We start from the raw sequence: 18,032 nt of genomic DNA, 5'->3' as shown, positions 1-18,032 counted from the left end.
CAAAAGTCAAAGGGAGGCTGTGAGTCAACTCATACATCCTACAGACACATGATATTCTGAGAACACTGCACGGCTTGCTGGTCTACCAAGAGCTGCATCTCGGTATTTTCTTCACCAATTTCAAGGCCAGGGTTGAACGGTCACTCACTGGGCAATGAGGGCAGGTCCCCCTGTGAGACTCATCTCCTTCCTTTGAAGGAGAACTCCTTGCATTGAGATAGAATGACATGGAGGCTAGAAGGCTAGAATGGTGTCAAAGGAGAGTAGAATATTTAAGCTAGTGGAAAATAGCACATTCTACTGTAATTTGCACATAAAAGAAAGCCCAACCTACAGGTGAATGCAAACTTCAGCAGTTTAGGGCTTATGGGAGAGTAGAAGCCAACAGAATGAGAGGATAATGGGACTCAGCTTAACAGAGATTGAGAACTAATCCTCATTTTACAAATAAGGTAACTGAGTCCTGGAAAAGTGAAAAGACTAAGCTAAGGCCACACAGAAGTTAAGTAAAGTGACTTGAAATGATCATCATCATGTTAGGGGCCTTCTTAACAATCACTTTTATTAATGTTTGTTAAACTAAATCATCATCATCATCATAGTCACCGCCATTTTGGACTGTGTCTTCCTATTCCCAGCCCCTTTCTAGCTTTTCCTAGGGGACATCCCACCTTTTTTTGAAAAGCTTACAGTCGCTGCTGATGCCTATACTTCCTGGACCTCAGAGCATCCGAAAAGTTCATGGGAAAGCACCAAGGCATCAACTCTCCAGCTGATAATAGGAAATTCAAGGGTTTCCTCTTACTTCATTCATCTCCTCCTGTTGCATAATCAGGATGAAGAAGGCTGGGGAGAAATCGTGTGCACATCTGGACCCATGAAAAACCAAAGCATGGTATCCAGTTTCTGTTCACTTCAAATGACAGAAATGCAATATTCCAAATTCAAAACAAAACCAACCAAATAAACAAAAGCAAACTAAAAAACACAATGACCCCCCTCTTATTCAAATACCCTGAAAAATGGGGGTGCATGGGTTAAGTCTCTAGGTGCCCCTGTTGGGAGGGAGAGCCACTAGAGTCCCATTGCAGATGGATGGTAGGAACCAAAATGGATGAGCGAGGTGTTTTTGTACATTGTGGATGGGCCACATGTTGCTCCAGTTGTTATGGTAATCACCCCTTTTTCTTTTTAAGCAGCCCATAAAACAGTCACATAAACCCTGGGTAAATGGGAAGAGAGGATGCTTGAGTTCTCCAGAGAAGCCGCAGCTGATTATCTGGTGGGTTGTATCCATCTATTATGGTGAGCTTTGTCCCTGTTAATTCCAGGGGCTCTTCATTCTCCTCCCTGTTGGGTCTTTTCCTTGAGCTTTGCCACATTCCCTTCACCTGGGGAAGGTGAGTCTCCTGAGTGAAAAGCAGCCAGATATAGGAGAAAGAAACCCACCTCAGGGTTCCAGTCCCAGCTCTGCCTTTAACTAGCTCTGGGACATGACTCCTTGGGGCCTCAGTTTTCATTTCATCAAATAAGACGATCAAATCCCAGCTCCATTATTTCCTGGCTGTGTTCTTGGGAAATTCTATTGACTTCTCTGGGGGTCTGTTGGCTCATCTGGAAAACGAGGGAGTTGAAAGGGCTGATCTCTCTACAGATCCTTCTGTGTTCTCGCTTCCTATGATCCCCTGACTAGGGCATCCTTAAGGTTCCTTCCTGATAGATGATGCTGGGAGCCTGGAGACTCCCAGATCCTTTCTAGCTTTTTCTTGGAGACATCCAACCTCTTATTGAATGGGTTACAGCTGCCCCCGATGTCTATACTTCTTGGGTCTCAGAATATCAGAGGAGTTCAAGGGAATGATGTACCAATGTGCTGACTTTCAGCCCCCTCCATCCTGCCCATGCCCAGCCCTCTCTTTAGACCCACACACCTGAAGCATTCTAATCAATCACACGGGTAATCGTCACACAGAGCACCACGTGCTTGGTGTCCAAATGCCAGTCCTAGTATCCAGGAATGCTTCTGGATTCAGGATAATAAAAACAAATGCTAATTAGCTAGCATTCCTAGAGTGTCTATTATGCGGAAGGCCCTCCACTAAGAGCTTTACAATTATCTCATTGGACTTCCCTCATTTTATGGTTGAGGGAACCAAGGCAGAGAGCAGTCAGATGGCTTACCCAAGGCCAAGCTAGTAAAAGTCTGAAACGATATTCGAACTCAAGTCTTACTGACTCCAGGAAGGGCACTCTGTGCCTCTGATGGTGGCAAATAAGGGGGAAATCCCAATCCTTCCACCCACACAAATTGGAATTGGCTTATAATTTGGAAAATAAGCCCTAGGGAGTTAGCAAAAGGAGATAGAATTATAAATGTAGCTCTAGAAAGACCAGAGATACCCTCTAGTGCAAACTCTACATTTTACAGAAGGAGGAACTAAGGTCCACATTGGGGGTTCTTGCTTGCACTGGTAATTAGTGGCTGAAGCAGGATTGGAACCAAGAACTTTTGCCTCTAGAGGCTCTTTCCATGGGACCACACTGCCTTTCAATGACTTTCCCAGGGTCACACGAGTAGTAAGAGTTAGATGGGTTAATGTGACCCTAATTCAAAGCTCAGCAGTACTGTCTATTACACCAAGAATGGAGAAATGAGATGGCACTGTTCACTGGAGTCAAGGGATCTGGGTACAAGAATGGTTCTACTATTTACGACTTGTGTGATCTTGGGTAAGTCATTTCCATAAGTCTCAGTTTTGTCATCTGTAAAATGAGAGAGTTGGTCTAGGCAGGCAGGCAGGCATTGAAAGAACAGATGCAGTTTATTGATTGGATGATACGTGTTTATCCTACTCTGTGCTGGGCACTGGGCTAAGGACAGTGAGGATGCAGAGAAATCAGAAACAAGACAAGCCCATTCCTGCCCTCTGTGAGCTCCCCTTCTAACGAGAGAGGCATCATAAACAAGACCGATTCAGACTAGATGGAGGTGGTTTATAAAGAGGAACCATTAGCAGCCAGACTAAAGCAATTCTTTCAGCTCAAAATCTAGGCTCCTGAGGACTAGGTTTGCTTATTTTTTCCAGAATCCATAGAGAATTGCTCTGCGACCCAGATGCTCAGAGACTATTTACTGAATATAGCGAGCACATAGTAGGTGCTTGACTGGATCATCTTAGGGGACTTGGCCAACATCAAAGGAGAGTCCTCAGTTCTAATGTTTTCGCTGGGCAATGGCAGGCTGCTCTGGACCCCGATCAAATGGATGATGATGGCAAAGAGAAGTGATCTGAGAGGGAGGTGGCTGAGGCTGTGGCGTGGCCGAGGCCACTGTGAAAAGCCTGTAGGTACCCATGATATGGGCAGACCCCACAGTCTCCTTGACCCAATGATGTAAATCAATCCTCTTCCCCTGGGATGTGGCAAAGATGCAAGCTGGGAAAATGTCACCTTTATAAATGACCGCCTGCCTTCTGGCGTAAGAGGACCTTAACGGTGTCTTATCATAACAGCAGTAACGACGGTGGGCACGCGGCTGGTAATAAATGTCCGTGTCTTGTCAGAGACCACACGGGCGGCAGGGAAGGAGCGCCTCCGAGAAAAGGGGAAGGAGGGGAGTGCAGGGAGCCCCTGGACAGCCTCCACTTCCCCTTCCATCGCTGGTGCAGGGAGGACTTGTGACTCTCTTGCTCCCTCTCCTCCTCCTCCAGAGCCGTGTCTCAGACGTGAAGATGCTGCAGACCAGCTTCTGAGGAGGGCAGCTCACATCGATTCATTCTCTCCTTCGAATGATGCGCTTTGGAGGGAGCATTTCCGGAGACGCGAGGGGTCCTTATCAGGGTGGCAGACTCTTGGGAATAAGCTCGTGCCGAAGGCTGCTGAAATATTTCCCCAGGGACCTCAGAGGGGCTCCAAGCCACACGTAAGACTCCCTGCTAGCTACAAACTGCCTCAGCTTTAAGCTCTCTAGTCTAGGTTTCTGTGTATTTTTTGGGGGGGGTTAATTTCCCAATTCCATTTTTATTTGGTTTGGCTGCAGGCAGCCTAGTTGACATCTCTGGTTTACACATGGCAGCCTAGATGGTATCGCGGGGGCTCACGGAGGAGCTTTGTGACTTGCTGAAGGTGACCATGAAAAGTTAACATTTCTGTAGGGTGCCCAGGCACGCAAAGCACTGGATGTACCCCAGAAGGGAAGTGCTTGTTGCCTTTATTGAATTCAGGGAATTTAGCACCATGCCTGGCACATAAAAGCTTCCCTTAGTCATCAGGACACTGTCAGAGAAGTGCCACGGGGTCTAAAAAGGACTGGAACACAGATCTCCCTGATTCCATCGACTCTGTCGCCTCGCTACCCACACAGTAAACAGGAAGGCAGAGTGTGAACTCAGGTCCTCCAGCTCTAAATGAAGCCTGTTTCCTAGTGTATCTGCTGCCATAACTTGGCCCTGACTCACATCACATTCTTGGAGCTCCATGAAGGTTATTGGGACCAAGTTTGCATATTGTTTCTTACATTCTCTTAAAACCTAGGCTTAGACACAGGAGGTCCTGGGTTCAAATGTGACCACATACACTTCCCAGCTGAGTGACCCTGGGCAAGTCACTTAACCCCCATTGTCCAGCCCTTACTGCCTTTCTGCCTTGGCACTGATACACAATATTGATTCTTTTTTCTTTTCTTTTTTTTTAGCATATGTGCTGCCAAAGCATGCACTCTTTTTTCTTTTTTTAATTATTATTATTCCAAATGTTTACAAGACACAATATTGATTCTAAGGCAGAAGGGCAGAGTTTAAAAAAAAAGAATGCAAGCTTCTTGAGGGCAGGGACTGTCCCCCTTTTGCCTGTTTCCTTAGCAACAATGAAAGGAACCACTAGAATATGAGGACAAAATTAAAAAGGTCCAGCCTTGTGTGGCAGAACCTTTGGAAGAACATCAGAGTCCTACAGGAAGGGAAGGCACAGATGGGCTGCGAGACACTCCCTGAACTGAGATCAAAGACCCATTTGGAAAGGGCACCCTCAGCATCTAGCCCAGGGTCTGGGATACTGAAGAAACTTTGGCTAGAACCGGCTCCAACTTGCTCTCAAAAGCTGATGGTTAACTCTTCTGTAGGAGCATTTAGAACCTGGAAGTCGGCAAACACCACAAAGCTCTGCCGCCTTGACTTACTGTTCTGTTCATTGTCTAGACTGGAGAAAGTGGGGGAGAAAATGTTAATCGTGTGGAATAAACCTGGAAGGGGGTCCTGGGCCTTCATTAGTTGAACAAGGAGGAGGCCCAGGGGTAGAAGAGGGCACCCAGAGGAGCAGAGGGGCCCAGATGGGAGTCCTGAGGAGAACTCCCCCAGCTAAACCAGAACAGAAGCAAAGAGGGGGAGGGAACAGGTGGATTCACTCAGGGAGCAATCGCCCTTCCATTTCCCTCACCCCGAGGCTGGCACAGCTAGGATAAGGACTCAGAACCTGGGGTTTGTGATAACTGTATGTCAGTATAACTGGTTTCCTTGGGAACCCTATATATTTGCTCTGGGGCATTTAAGGCCGGTGTTGTGGAAAGGGTGGCCCAAGGGGCCATGCCACAAGAAGGCTGGGCGTCCCTGCGCTGGGGTTTTTGAGGAAAAGGGAAGGCGATTCTCATCTGCAAAGGAGAGAACACCAGCTACAGCCTTGGTGCCTTTGGGCGTCTCTATTGAAGGAAGAGATCCAGGGCGAAAAAGAAGGGAAATGATAAAGCCTTCAGCGATGGAGCCCAGCCTGGGCAGGGATGCCTGGATCCAGGGTCTCTCCTGTGGTGAATTCTGGGTGAATTCTCGTGAAATCTGCCAGATGGCCCATGGAGGTGGGGGGAGTTAAGAAGGAGAGAAGGGCTGGGACAACCACAGCAGGGCCAGGGGTCAGTTCTCTAGAAGGGTGAGTCATTTAGGACCGAACAAGCCAAAATGCTGTAAAAATGACACGGAAAGATGTGACGTTCTCCCGTCTCTCTCTGGGGATATATTGGGGAAAGACTGGAGCTTCCAGCAGATGAATTTTCATTCCTTATTTCTCCCATCACACCCTCTCTCAATTCCTTATTGCCTGAAGACATGGCGACTGCTTCTGGGAAGCCACAACCATTGAGGAGAAAGAGAAGGACCCAAACTCAGGGGGTCTCCAGGATGAGCTCCCTCTCCCTGCCTCCCCCCCCAACCCCCAGCCCCCAGCCTGAGAAGGCACCTACCAAGATGTCCAGGCAGGCTGCCTTCAGGAGGGTGATCTGATCCGCGATGGTCAAACTGGTGAAGCCAGGCAGCCTTTTCGCAAACTCCACAATTTTAATAATGCACTTTGTGGCCAGCTCACTGAACTTGTCCCAGAGGCCCAGGTCCAGGCGCACCCGATGATCAGCGCTGGAATTCTGGCAGTGGGAGGGAAGAAGAAAAAGAAAAAGAAAACCCAGCATCAACCAACTCTCTTGGGTTCAGGGAAGCCGCTGCTCACTCCACAAATGAAAATAAATACATTAAAAAAAGGAGCCACAACCGAAGGCTCCAAAGAACCGGCTATTAATAACAGGCGTTAACATTCCAGGCATTTTCCTGTTGGGGTGATGTTGTTTTTAGGCAGGATCTGCCCCTAAGATTCTTGGGACATTTCACGATCCATCAGAATTGATTTGGCCACGTGGACTAGGCAGATGAGGGAGTTTAAACATTTCCACATGGTACGGAGCCGCCTGTTGTGGGGAAGCCCTTGAGAAAGAGTTTCCACTGGAAGCCCAAGAAGGCTGAAGGAAAGAGTCGTATTGTTCCACACCCAGGAAGGCAGTCAAGATCCAATGGCCAGGGCTACTCTAGTCAAAGAGTCACAGACGATGGTCATTCTGTAACACACAACTACCCTCTGGGAAGCCCAATTCTTCAGCCAGTGCTAGAATCCCCTCTGCTGCTTACTGGAGGTGACCTGAGCTAAGTTGTGTTACTTTGCTGGGCCTCAGTTTCCCCATCTGTAAAATGGGATAAGATAACCCTTCCTCACTCCAGATTTGTGATCCTATGTCATTTCTCCCTCCCTGAAACTATTTCCTCATCTGTAATATAGGATGTTTCTTTCCAGCTCCAGATTTGTGATTTTGTCATTTTTCCCTCCCTGAACCTCAGTTTCCCCATCTACAAAATGGAACAAGTTTCTTTCCAGCACCAGATTTATGACCTTATGTCATTTCTCTCTCCTCAAACCTCAGTTTCCCCATCCATAAAGTAGGATAAATTTCTTTCTGACACTAGATTTGTGATCTTATGTCATTTCTCCTTCGCTGAACTTCAGTTTCTTCATCTGTAATATAGGATGTTTCTTTCCAGCTTCAGCTTTATGATTTTATGTCATTTCTCCCTCCCTGAACCTCAGTTTCCCCATCCATAAAATGGGATAAGTTTCTTTCCAGTATGAGATTTGTGATCCTATGCTATTTCTTTTTCCTAGAACCTCAGTTTCCTCATCTGTAAAATGGGATAAGTTTCTCTTCAGCTCCAAATTTATGATTCTATGGCATTTCTTCCTGAATCTCAGTTTCCCTATCTGTAAAATAAGATTATTTGACTGTGTGACTGGATCTCCCATTCTATGATTATATGGCTGAAGTTTCTTCCTCTGTAAAATGAAGTTGCTGGACTAAGTGCTCTCTTAGCACATGGATACAGTAGGCACTTAATAGATACTTCTTGTTTTGCTAACTGTAACATTCATCAGTCCAGTGTTTCCACCAGTTCTGTGTGCTGTGTTCCTAGGAGCAAGTTGACTAAGTGAAGCCCATTCAAACAGCAGCATCTGCTTAATCTAGGGTCTCTAAACCCCCTAAGGAGCCCCTCTAAGACTCCAGACAGGGACCTCTGAATGCTTTAGCTGCCAAATAAGCATCACTAGGGAAGGACAGCACAAGGGCTCCTGGGATACTCGTTACACTGTTGTATCCACACCCTAAGAGGCAATGTGGCTTAATGCCTAGAGAGCCCACTTAGTCGTTGGAAAAAGCCAGGTTCAAATTCTGCCTCTAGTCTACCTTCACTATGTTACCTACTGACTTTGGGCACCTCACTTAACTGCTTAGAGCCCCAGCAGCTCTTGGAGACTAGATAGAGCAGAAGAATCTCTTCTGGAAGTGGAAGTAGTTTCCACACTGGAAGTCACCCATCTCCTCAGACAACCCCAGATGAGCTCACATGTCCAGAGCAAACAGAGAGCACGAGAGCATGCTAGGAGGCCAAGTGGGGCATCTGGCGTGGTTGAGATGTTGGAGGATGCGACTCTACCCATCACGAGGGGGTGTACTTGGAAGACTGGAGGGTTATGGGTTATGGAACGTTTGGCAACGGACGGTCTGGCTGGCATGTGGATTCTAGAAGGCCAGATGGCCGAGAAGAGTAGTGTGAAAAGGAAGGACCCTACAGCTTGGAGCTGGACACAACCTTGGGGCGCACTGAGCCCCGAAAGGGAAAGGAAGAGCAAGAGACAAATTGAATGAGAACTTCAAGGATTCTCGTGCCTGGATATTTCATGTGGCTTCTTTTCTAGACAATTCATCAAAATGTCACTTCTGAGCTTGGGGCTGTCACCGGGGACTAGTGATTCCCAGGGAAGAGCTGGCTGGTTTCTTCTGGGTTGGGCCCTCACGTGAAAAATGAGTCTGGGGGCCAGAGGCTTAGAAGCCCCCAACCTCCCCTGGGGTAGATGAAAAAGCAGGGAGCGCAGGGTCCCAGCACCCAAATTCAAATCCCTGCTCGTTTGCCTACCCTTGTGCCTACCAGTTGTGGAATTAGCCATATGCTGCACTCTCCTGAATGATGATGTTATCATACGATATGAGATTTATATGTCGTCATATCTATGCCATAGTGATATAATTATATATTAAGTAATTATAGTATATAAACAACCTATATATGTACAATGCAAATGGTTCATATAATCATTATATAGAAAATGGGAAAATATTGTATCATTATGTTTACATATAATATAGAAACATATATAATACATGATATATTATACACAAGTCCATATATGTGTGATATATAATTATATAATCTATTATAGAAAACATAACTTATCTAATTATAGTTATATATTATAGAATATATTTATAGATAATATATTATATACCACATAATGTGATATAATTTCATATTATAATTTATAGAAAATATAATGTTATATAATATATAAACTATATATTTATTCATAAATGTATAATTTACATAAAACATCTAATCATATGAAATAATATATAAACAAATATATATGGAAATCTGTATACATGTAAAATAGAAGCCTGTTTATAATTATATATTAAGTAATTATAATATATAAAAACCTATATATGCATAATATAAATGTTTTATATAATTATTATATAGAAAATGACAAAATATTGTATCATTATATTTACATATAACATAGAAACATATATAATACATGATATATGATACATAAGTCCAGATACATGTGATATATAATTATATTATCTATTATATAAAACATAACTTACCTAATTATAGTTCTATATTGTAGAATATATTTATATATCATATATTATATACCACATAATATAATATAATTACATATTATATATTATAATTTATAGAAAATGTAATGTTGTATAATTATATAAACTGTATATTTATTCATAAATGTATAATTTATATAAAACATCTAATCATATGAAATAATATATAAACAAATATAAAAATATATGGAAATATGTATACATGTAAAATAGAAACATGTTTATAGAGAGAACTATATAATAGATAATATTTTATATCACATTTTTTTGTATGCCAAACTACAGAATGCCCTGCCACAGAATGTAAGTCCACGGAAGGCAGGGACTCTTGATTGTTGTCTTCGTACTATGCCTGGCACAGTACTTGGCATATAAGAGGCATTTAATAAATCATTTGTAGAATTTAGTTGAAAGGAAATAACACTAGAATCAGGAGATCTTGGAGTGGGTCACGTGCATTAAGAGCCTTCTGTATACAGTCTCATTGCAGCTCAGGCCCTTAAGGAGCCCTCTTCCCACCCTATGATGTGGGAGATGCCACGTAAATAACTGAGCGTAGTAAGATATATCTAGATGATGCCCAAGGCAATAGGAGCCAGGGCCAGGAGGCCTCAGAGAGACTCCTTACAGAAGGTGGGAATTGGTCAGAGTCTTTAAGGGAACTAGAAGGTGGTGGTGATGAGTGAGAACATTCCAGATATAGGAGCAAGTCACTCCAAGGGCATGACCGTGGTGCATGGAGCGCCATGTTTAAAGAAGAGCCAATGGGTTGTTCTAACTGGAGGAAAAAATGAGGTGTGAAGTTTCCCTCATGGTTTTCCTATTTTCTCTCTCCTTGCTCATATTATTTACTATTTATTTATCCAGAGACACATCTGCCCATGAATTTCAGCTCTGCTTTGTTTTGGGGTCTTGTATCCTTTCCTTTCCTTTGGACCTGAGATTTCACTGGTGGTGGGATTCTGCCACTGAGGAAACTCCCTCACCCACTGCAGAGGGGCCCTTCTCTGTAACTTTAGAGTGAATATCCTAGAGCTTTAAGAGAAAGAAATCACATGCCAATATGGTCTAGAGCAGGGCTTGAACCCAGCTCTTGACCTTAAGGCTAGCTGTCTATTGACCACACTCTACTACACGGCACACAGAAGATACTCCACAAATGTTTCCTGAAAAAAAAATGAATAAATACTTGGAGACACATCATGTTCGATCCTTAGAAACTTGTAGATTCTTTTCCTGGCTTACCAGCATTCCCGTTTCTACTCAAAGGGAAGCCAATTTGCTTCTAAAATTTGCAGTTTCTATTAAAAGGCCTTTAAATGCCTTTCCCTGACTCCATCTTCCTACCAAAATATTTCTCGGATGGAAGAAACTGTCCGCTTGGCCTTCGCAGCTTCTCATTGGATTTCAATAGACCAGGAATCTGATTAACTGTAATCTTGAAGTTCCAGACATAGGAAATGACGACGCCTTATCTTGTCACTTCTCAGAACCTATCAGACGGGTGTAGCTTCCTAGTAAACGATTGTTCTGGGCACTGAAAAAAAAATACCCCCTGACTCCACAAAGGCCTGGTATTCAGCCTCCTGGGAGAGAGAAAGACTCCATCATTTATTACATTTATTAAGTGCCTACTATGTACCCAGAAGGCTGCTCTGCATTGGAGATACAGAGACAAAAACCCCCAAAGAGTCTCTTTGCCCCAGAAGAGCTTCCATTTTTGCTGGGGATGGTGGGGAAGGAATCAACATGGTGAACACAATGGTGGACTGGAAAGACCATTCAGTAGAGAGTCAGAAGACCTGAGTTCAAACCAGAGCTCTACCATTTTCTATCTATGTGACCCATTTAATGTCTGTGGGCCTCAGTTTCCTTATCTGCAAAATTTAGAGTTTGGTGTAGAAGACTATTTCCTAAAAACTGAAAATGAAACTGCACAGATTTTGCAAACTCTATTAGCTTCACTGTGGCTACTGGCGAGGAGGTGGAAAAGTCAGTGCTGAGAGCTGCCCCAAATTCAGATGGTCAGCCTCTAGGTAGAAGAAAGAGCTGTGATACTATGAAGGAAATATACAATAGATGCACAGTTAACTTTGATGGGGGGTTGGGAGGTAGCGGCGGATTGGAGGATGAGAAAAGACCTCCTCGGAGAGCGGAAACTTGAAATAAACACTAAGGTAGAGATTCTGGTAGAGAGCATAGGAGAGAGTGCATTCCAGGCATGGATGGGGATGTGTATGAGGAGTTCAGCTTCTTCCAAAGGCTTGGAGGCTGGAGATGGAATGTCATCCACGAATGTTCAATAACGCCAAGTGATGTCATTAGTTCTAGGCTTTCCCCTGCCATTAAACGCCAGCCTTGGGAACCAATCAAATCAGAATTTTCTTTTTCTTTTTCTTGCTTTTGTTTTTGTTTTTCCAGTCAAACTAGCCAGCAAGGAAAACAGGGAGAAAAGTTTGTCTCATCTCAGAGCCCAAGGAACCTCCACCCATCACCCTGACTATAAAAAAGAAGCCGCCATTGGCCTGTCCTCTTAAACCTTCCTTTTGGGGAGTGAGGATGTATCCTTTAGATTTATTTTATTTCATCCTCAAGGACCTTGGTGAAATACAGTCCACTGGGGGCGAAATAAGATGAAGATGTGCAACCATTCAGACTGTAATTAAATTTAATAGGCAGTTTATACAGTTCATAGAAAGATGGCGCGCTCTTGAGCCGCGGTGAGCAGAGCCCCAAGCAGGAAATCATCGTACAATAGGGTATCCATCTGGAAAAAAAGGCATCACACAGAACCAGCCAGTGTGAACGAAATCTTCATCAGCATTGGAAGAGGTTGCTTTATCATGCTACGGTGCTGGCCAAAGGGACTTAGATGCACCTTCCATGAAAAATAATGCCCAACTGACTTAACAGAATGTAAATCCACTCCCGAGTATGCAAACGGAAGAGAAGAGGCAGTTAATAAAACACAGAATAAGCCGGTGTTTTATGAGACTAGTGGCTGGGTTCATAAGCCTGGGATGGAAAATAATTTATATTTTATCTTCTAAATGCCACAAATAGTTTTTACCCATTTGTGGCAGTAATGAAGGCAGAATCTGTTAGAAAGAGCCACTTTTTAGCATCATCCTTAGGTACATAAGAGTGAAATAGGAGGGAAGAGGGGGAAGATTGAGGTTACAAGGAATGGGGAAAGTCAGTCCAAAAGAAATAAAGGGAAAGTCTAAGGTTGCCACCAATCGCTCTTTTCCCTCCCATTGAAAAGGAGAGAAGGTGAAATACTGCCCTGGAATGGCACAGAGGACTGGTGGGGGCGATGCTTTCCAAGTGAGCTCCAGTTCAGGCTTCTGGACCATCCTTCCCAGAATGCCCTGCTACTGCACATATGGCGCCATGCGTCTCGACTGCACCCTGGTGACATCTTTAACAGCAGAAAAACCCGACCACGCCATGAAATCCAATTAAATGGCCGTTTTTTGCCGCACAAATTGATCCCTTCCTTCCATCATTTCCTTCCTCCATTGTAATCTGCTGCCTTCCTGAGGAATATTCCTCTTGGAGTGTGGTCGTCAGAGAGGTCCATAAACAGGCATGGAGTCACTTGTGTCTTTAAAATCGAGTTTACAAAGGCTCCCGGGTGTCCCTGGGCTTGAACTGGGGCTGCTTGCTGATGGAGGCAATGAGCTCCTTGCCAGCAGGTAGAACAGGCCAGGCAGGGCTTGCCTCTTCCTCTCTGTTCCTTCCTTGGGACTACCAGCAATGGTGCCCCGGGGGATGTAGGTGGATTATCAGAAGGGGTCATGGCTAAATGCACCTGGAGAGACGCACTTGTGGGATGCTCACAGGACATTATTCAGCCCGCACAGAGGGTCAAGTGCAAACCACCCTACCTCCCCACTCTACTTCTATTGCTGAAGTCAAGAGCTACCCAATGATCAGGGGTCAACGGCAGAGACTGCATGGAGGAGGAAGGAATCTGCTGCCCTTCCCTTGGTGCTCCTGAGGAAATAATGGATCCTCTGCCTACTCTGTCCATCCTGACTGCAGGCAGACCTAACTAGGGCACAATAACCAGGGCTTTCCCTCAGGGCATGGGGATCAAGAGGGCATTTATCAACGTCCCTCCTTCAGCGGTGAGAAATAACTGACTTATTACACAGTTCATTTCCTCCCCTTGGAGACTGAACTTATTCTTGTAGCCTGAAGGGATCTGAAGATCTCCACCCTCAGGGGTCGCCATCTAGGGTTTCTGTCTCCCTCCTGGCTGGGTCAGTTTTATCCTGGGAGACTACTGCCAACTGACTTAGATTTAAAAAAGAAAAATGTTGCTTGTGGGTATGAACATTGCTAAGTATAACTCTGCCTCCACTGCAGGTGAGGGCTCACTGTACTGGGCAGAGGCACGGATGTCAGGTAGTGCTTAGACCCACAGCTTGGGAAGTGAGCTTCGGAAAATCGTCATCAAAGCACAGCAAACAATAGGATAATGCTCTAAGGTTTAAAGAGAAAAGTGATATCGTTTGAGCATCACCAAAACCCTGTGAAATGAGTAGTGGTATTATCCTCATTTTACAGATGGGGAAACCAAGTCAGACAGGGGTGAAGGTCACCTAGTTAATAAGTACCTGAAGCCAAATTCTAACTCAGGTCTTCCTGCCTCCTGAACCAGCATTCTAGCCATCAGACCACCCAACTGGTTTATAAATTTAGAGATAGAAGGAATCAAAGAGACTATCAAGCCCAACTTTCTTCTCTTAGAGAAGAAGAAACTGAGGTCCAAACATATTAAAGTTACTCAGTCAAGGTCACATAGGGAATTAATGCCATGGCCATAATTTGAACTCAGGTTCTCTGTGACTCTACATTCAGCGCTCTGTTCACTATACCACTCAGCCTATGTTGGCACTCAGTTTCAACAAACCATGGGAAGACCCTATGTAACACAGTCCTTGGCACAAAGTAATCACTTCAAACCAACCTTCCTTCCTTCCTTCCTTCCTTCCTTCCTTCCTTCCTTCCTTCCTTCCTTCCTTCCTTCCTTCCTTCCTTCCTTCCTTCCTTTTACTCAAGCAGGGTCAATCAGAGAAGAGAGTAAGGAAAGGTAGCAATGGTAGAAGAGAGGGGATGGAATTTTGTGTGTCTGAGACTAGATTTGAACTCGTGTCTTCCTGACTCCAGGCCTGGCACTCTATCCACTGTGCCACCTAGATGACCTGATTAGTATTTACCCAACACTATAAGGATCTGGCATCAAATGGGGCATTGACTAGAATCTACCAAGAACAAAGTTAGGCTAGAAGCTAAGATCTGGGCAGACCCTGCATCCAAGCTGCCTTGTGTCTTCTCTAAGATCTCCCTACCAAATGTTTAGGTACCCTAATTTGGGAAAGTAGCTGCTGTTACTTTTCTAGGATGGCCACGTCTAAGAGCCTGGGGGCTGCCCTGCCTCGAATGTTCTTCCACCTTCTCTATTCCACTTCTCCCTGCTGTCCCTTTGCTGGCTCCATGATTTAGCTGGCTGTCATTTTTCTAAGCGAGTTAAGGACTCCTGGATCTCCACATCTCAAATTCATGAGTCCAGGAGAGGGCAGCTTACGCTCCATCAAGGCACGTGATGTGATTAATGGCTTGCCAAGATAAGAGCCGTGGATTGCATGGAAGGAAGCTGGCCCTTGGCATCGATGAGATGAGAACCTCATCGAGAGACCAGTAAAAAATAGCCTAGGCTTCGACCCATCGGTGCCTGAGACAGTCTATATTTCAAATGCAGAGCTCTAGCTCTTTGGGGCCCGGGCTTGTTGCTCCCAGCCAGGAGAAGACAAAACACACCGTGAGGGTACATCACATTGGGTTTGCGATCTCACCATCATATTTATGAACTGCCACTCTGGCACAAATGTAAAATGATACCAGAAAAGCAGCGGGGCCCATGCTTATTCTTCAAGCAAAAGAGAGTCATCATATATATATATAATGTCAGCTTGTGAATGGAATACATGGAAAATGGATCAGTTCTGAAAATAGAAAACCTGAGTTCAAATCCTACCTCTGATTCTCATTACTTATGTGATTTTAGACAAGGCAATTAACCTATTTGGGATCCAGTTTCCTCATTTCTGAGTCCATATATTTTCTAAGCCACAAACTCAACCGGGTCTTCTCTTCCAAGGCTAGCTGGGCATATCACAGTCTGATTCTGGGATTCTCCATGTCTGCAGGAGAGTGAAACCAGGGTAAGGGTTATTTGTAAGCCCCTGCTACAGAGTCAAGGTTCAGGATAGCTGCCATCCAGGGTCCCACTGAAATCCAAGTTGAGAAATTTTCATCCTGGGACCAGCCGGCAAGCCCAGAGTACAGCAGTCCATTTAGGGCTCAGGGAAGAGAATGAGGTCTTTCCTCTGCCATCATTCACACAACCTGTGTATCTGGAGTCAGATTTACTGGAAGCAAGAAAGACCTTCTCACAGAAAAGGCCATTGTGGGAAGATGTCCAGATAGCCTCCCTTTCTCTTCCTGGAGTATCTCTCTCTCTTTTTTTAAACCCTCACCTTCTGTCTTGGAATCAATACTGTGTATTGACTCCAAGGAAGAAGAGTGGTAAGGGCTAGGCAATGGGGGTCAAGTGACTTACCCAGGGTCACACATCTGGGAAGTGTCTGAGGCCAGATTTGAACCTAGGACCTCCTGCCTCTAGGCCTGGCTCTCAATCCACTGAGCTACCCAGCTGCCCCTAGAGTATATCTTGAGACTATTCTCCCCAATCTCTCTCAATCTTTCTCTCTCTCTCTCTCTTTCTCTCTCTCTCTCTCTCTCTCTCTCTCTCTCTCTCTCTCTCTCTCTCTCTCTCTCTCTCTCATTTTATTGTATTTTAGTTCTTTAAATTAAAATTTATTTTTTGAATGAACAAAGATCGATTTTCTTTCCCTCTCCTTGGAAAGAGAAAAAACAAAATCCTTGCAAGAAGGCGCATAGTTAAGTAAAACCAAATTCCAACATCCCTCAATCCATCACCGAAGGACCAGAGAACAATGCCAATTTCAGGAGATGGATGGCAATTTCCCTTCAGCAGAAATCAAGCTGGATGTTGGCATCATTTCGGGGTTTGTTCCCTTTTTTGCCAGCAGGCACAGGCAAAGACAAAACTACTCAATGATGACACCTGGATAGGCAATGGGGCATCCATAAAGTAGAAGGACTCTCCTACAGGGCAAGGTCATGGGGCTAGAAGGGATCAAGGGATTGAGATCACCTGCTTGGTTCTCCAATGGTTTTGCTCCCATTCCAGTTTTCTTTGAGAGATGGGATCAGGGCACACTGAACATGTAAGGGGGCAGCATTGCTATGGAGTCAGGAGACTCACCAATTCTCAGTTTCCTTTCAAGAAGGGAGGCTCTTTCAGTTGGGTCTTTTGTGAGTCCAAAGTCTGATGAGCTTTGAGGTTAAGTATGACCCTGCAAAGGGTCATGGGCAAGTTTCTTTCTTTAAAAAAAAACACAACAAAACCCACATTTTCTGTCTTAGATGTGAAGGCAGGAAAATGGTAAGGGCTAAGCAATGGGGGTTAAGTGACTTACCCAGAGTCATGCAGTTAAGAAGTTTCTGAGGACAGATTTGGACCCAGAATTTTCCATCTCTAGGTTGGTTTTCTATCCACCTAACTGCCCCCGTTTTGTTTATTTTTCAAAAACATTACTAACAATGCTATGTAATCAGTATTAAACAAATTCAAAGTAAATGGAGTTATAAATCAATTTTGACATGCAAAACTTTGTAACACACTTAATGAAAATGTAGCCACTGACTTGGTATTTGGTGATCTCATCAATACAATGGAAAGTGAGTTGAATAAGAGGATGTGAGTTTGAAGCTGCCTACCAGGGTATACCTGAGTCTCTAGAGAGCCAGACCTGGAGTCAGAAAGACTCGAGTTCAAATCTGGCCTCAGAGACTTAATAGCTGTGTGACCCTGGGCAAGTCACTTATCCTCTATTTGCCTTGGTTCTCTCATCTAGAAAGCAGAGATAATAACAAGGCTTACCTCCTAAGGTTGTTTTGAGGAACAAATGAGATAATTATTGTAAAGTGCTTGGCACATAGTAGGCACTTATATAAATGTTGGTATTTATTATTAGAATTATTATTAATTAGCTCTCATCTTAGTCACTTGGTGTTCAGGGTTCAGCAGTACTTCAAACTGGAAGAAAATCATGGAGCTGGATGAAGAGCCAAGCATAGCTATTACCTATGTTCTTCTCCAGCTTCCAAACAAACTGATTTATCAGAATCTGCTTAATTATAAGACTAATGGAGAGGCAAAGTAGTACAATGGGAAGGTGAAAAGACTGAATTTGGAATCAGAGGACCCGAGTCCAGATCCCATCCCTGTCATTGCTATCTATGTGACATTGACAGATTTCTTTCCTTCCTGGAGTCTCAGTTTCTTCCTTTGTAAAATAAGGCGGTTGGACTAGATGGTCTCCAAGTC

At 44.3% G+C, this 18,032-nt stretch overlaps 1 protein-coding gene across 4 annotated transcripts in view; it reads right to left on the bottom strand.

Annotated features, from left to right (window-relative positions):
- RARB (retinoic acid receptor beta) overlaps positions 1–18,032 on the bottom strand; it is an 865,852-nt gene that overhangs the window by 11,814 nt on the left and 836,006 nt on the right. For all 4 annotated transcript variants that reach the window (XM_016426470.2, XM_001369850.4, XM_007505179.3 and 1 more), the window contains one exon: positions 6,227–6,403. In XM_016426470.2, the coding sequence (XP_016281956.1) occupies positions 6,227–6,403 (177 nt within the window). The remainder of the gene's footprint in view (positions 1–6,226; positions 6,404–18,032) is intronic.

This window comes from Monodelphis domestica, chromosome 5, assembly GCF_027887165.1.
Source record: "Monodelphis domestica isolate mMonDom1 chromosome 5, mMonDom1.pri, whole genome shotgun sequence".
Classification (NCBI taxonomy): Eukaryota; Metazoa; Chordata; class Mammalia; order Didelphimorphia; family Didelphidae; genus Monodelphis; species Monodelphis domestica.
Note: the sequence above shows the minus strand (reverse complement) of the source record. Positions and strands in the feature narration are given on the sequence as shown.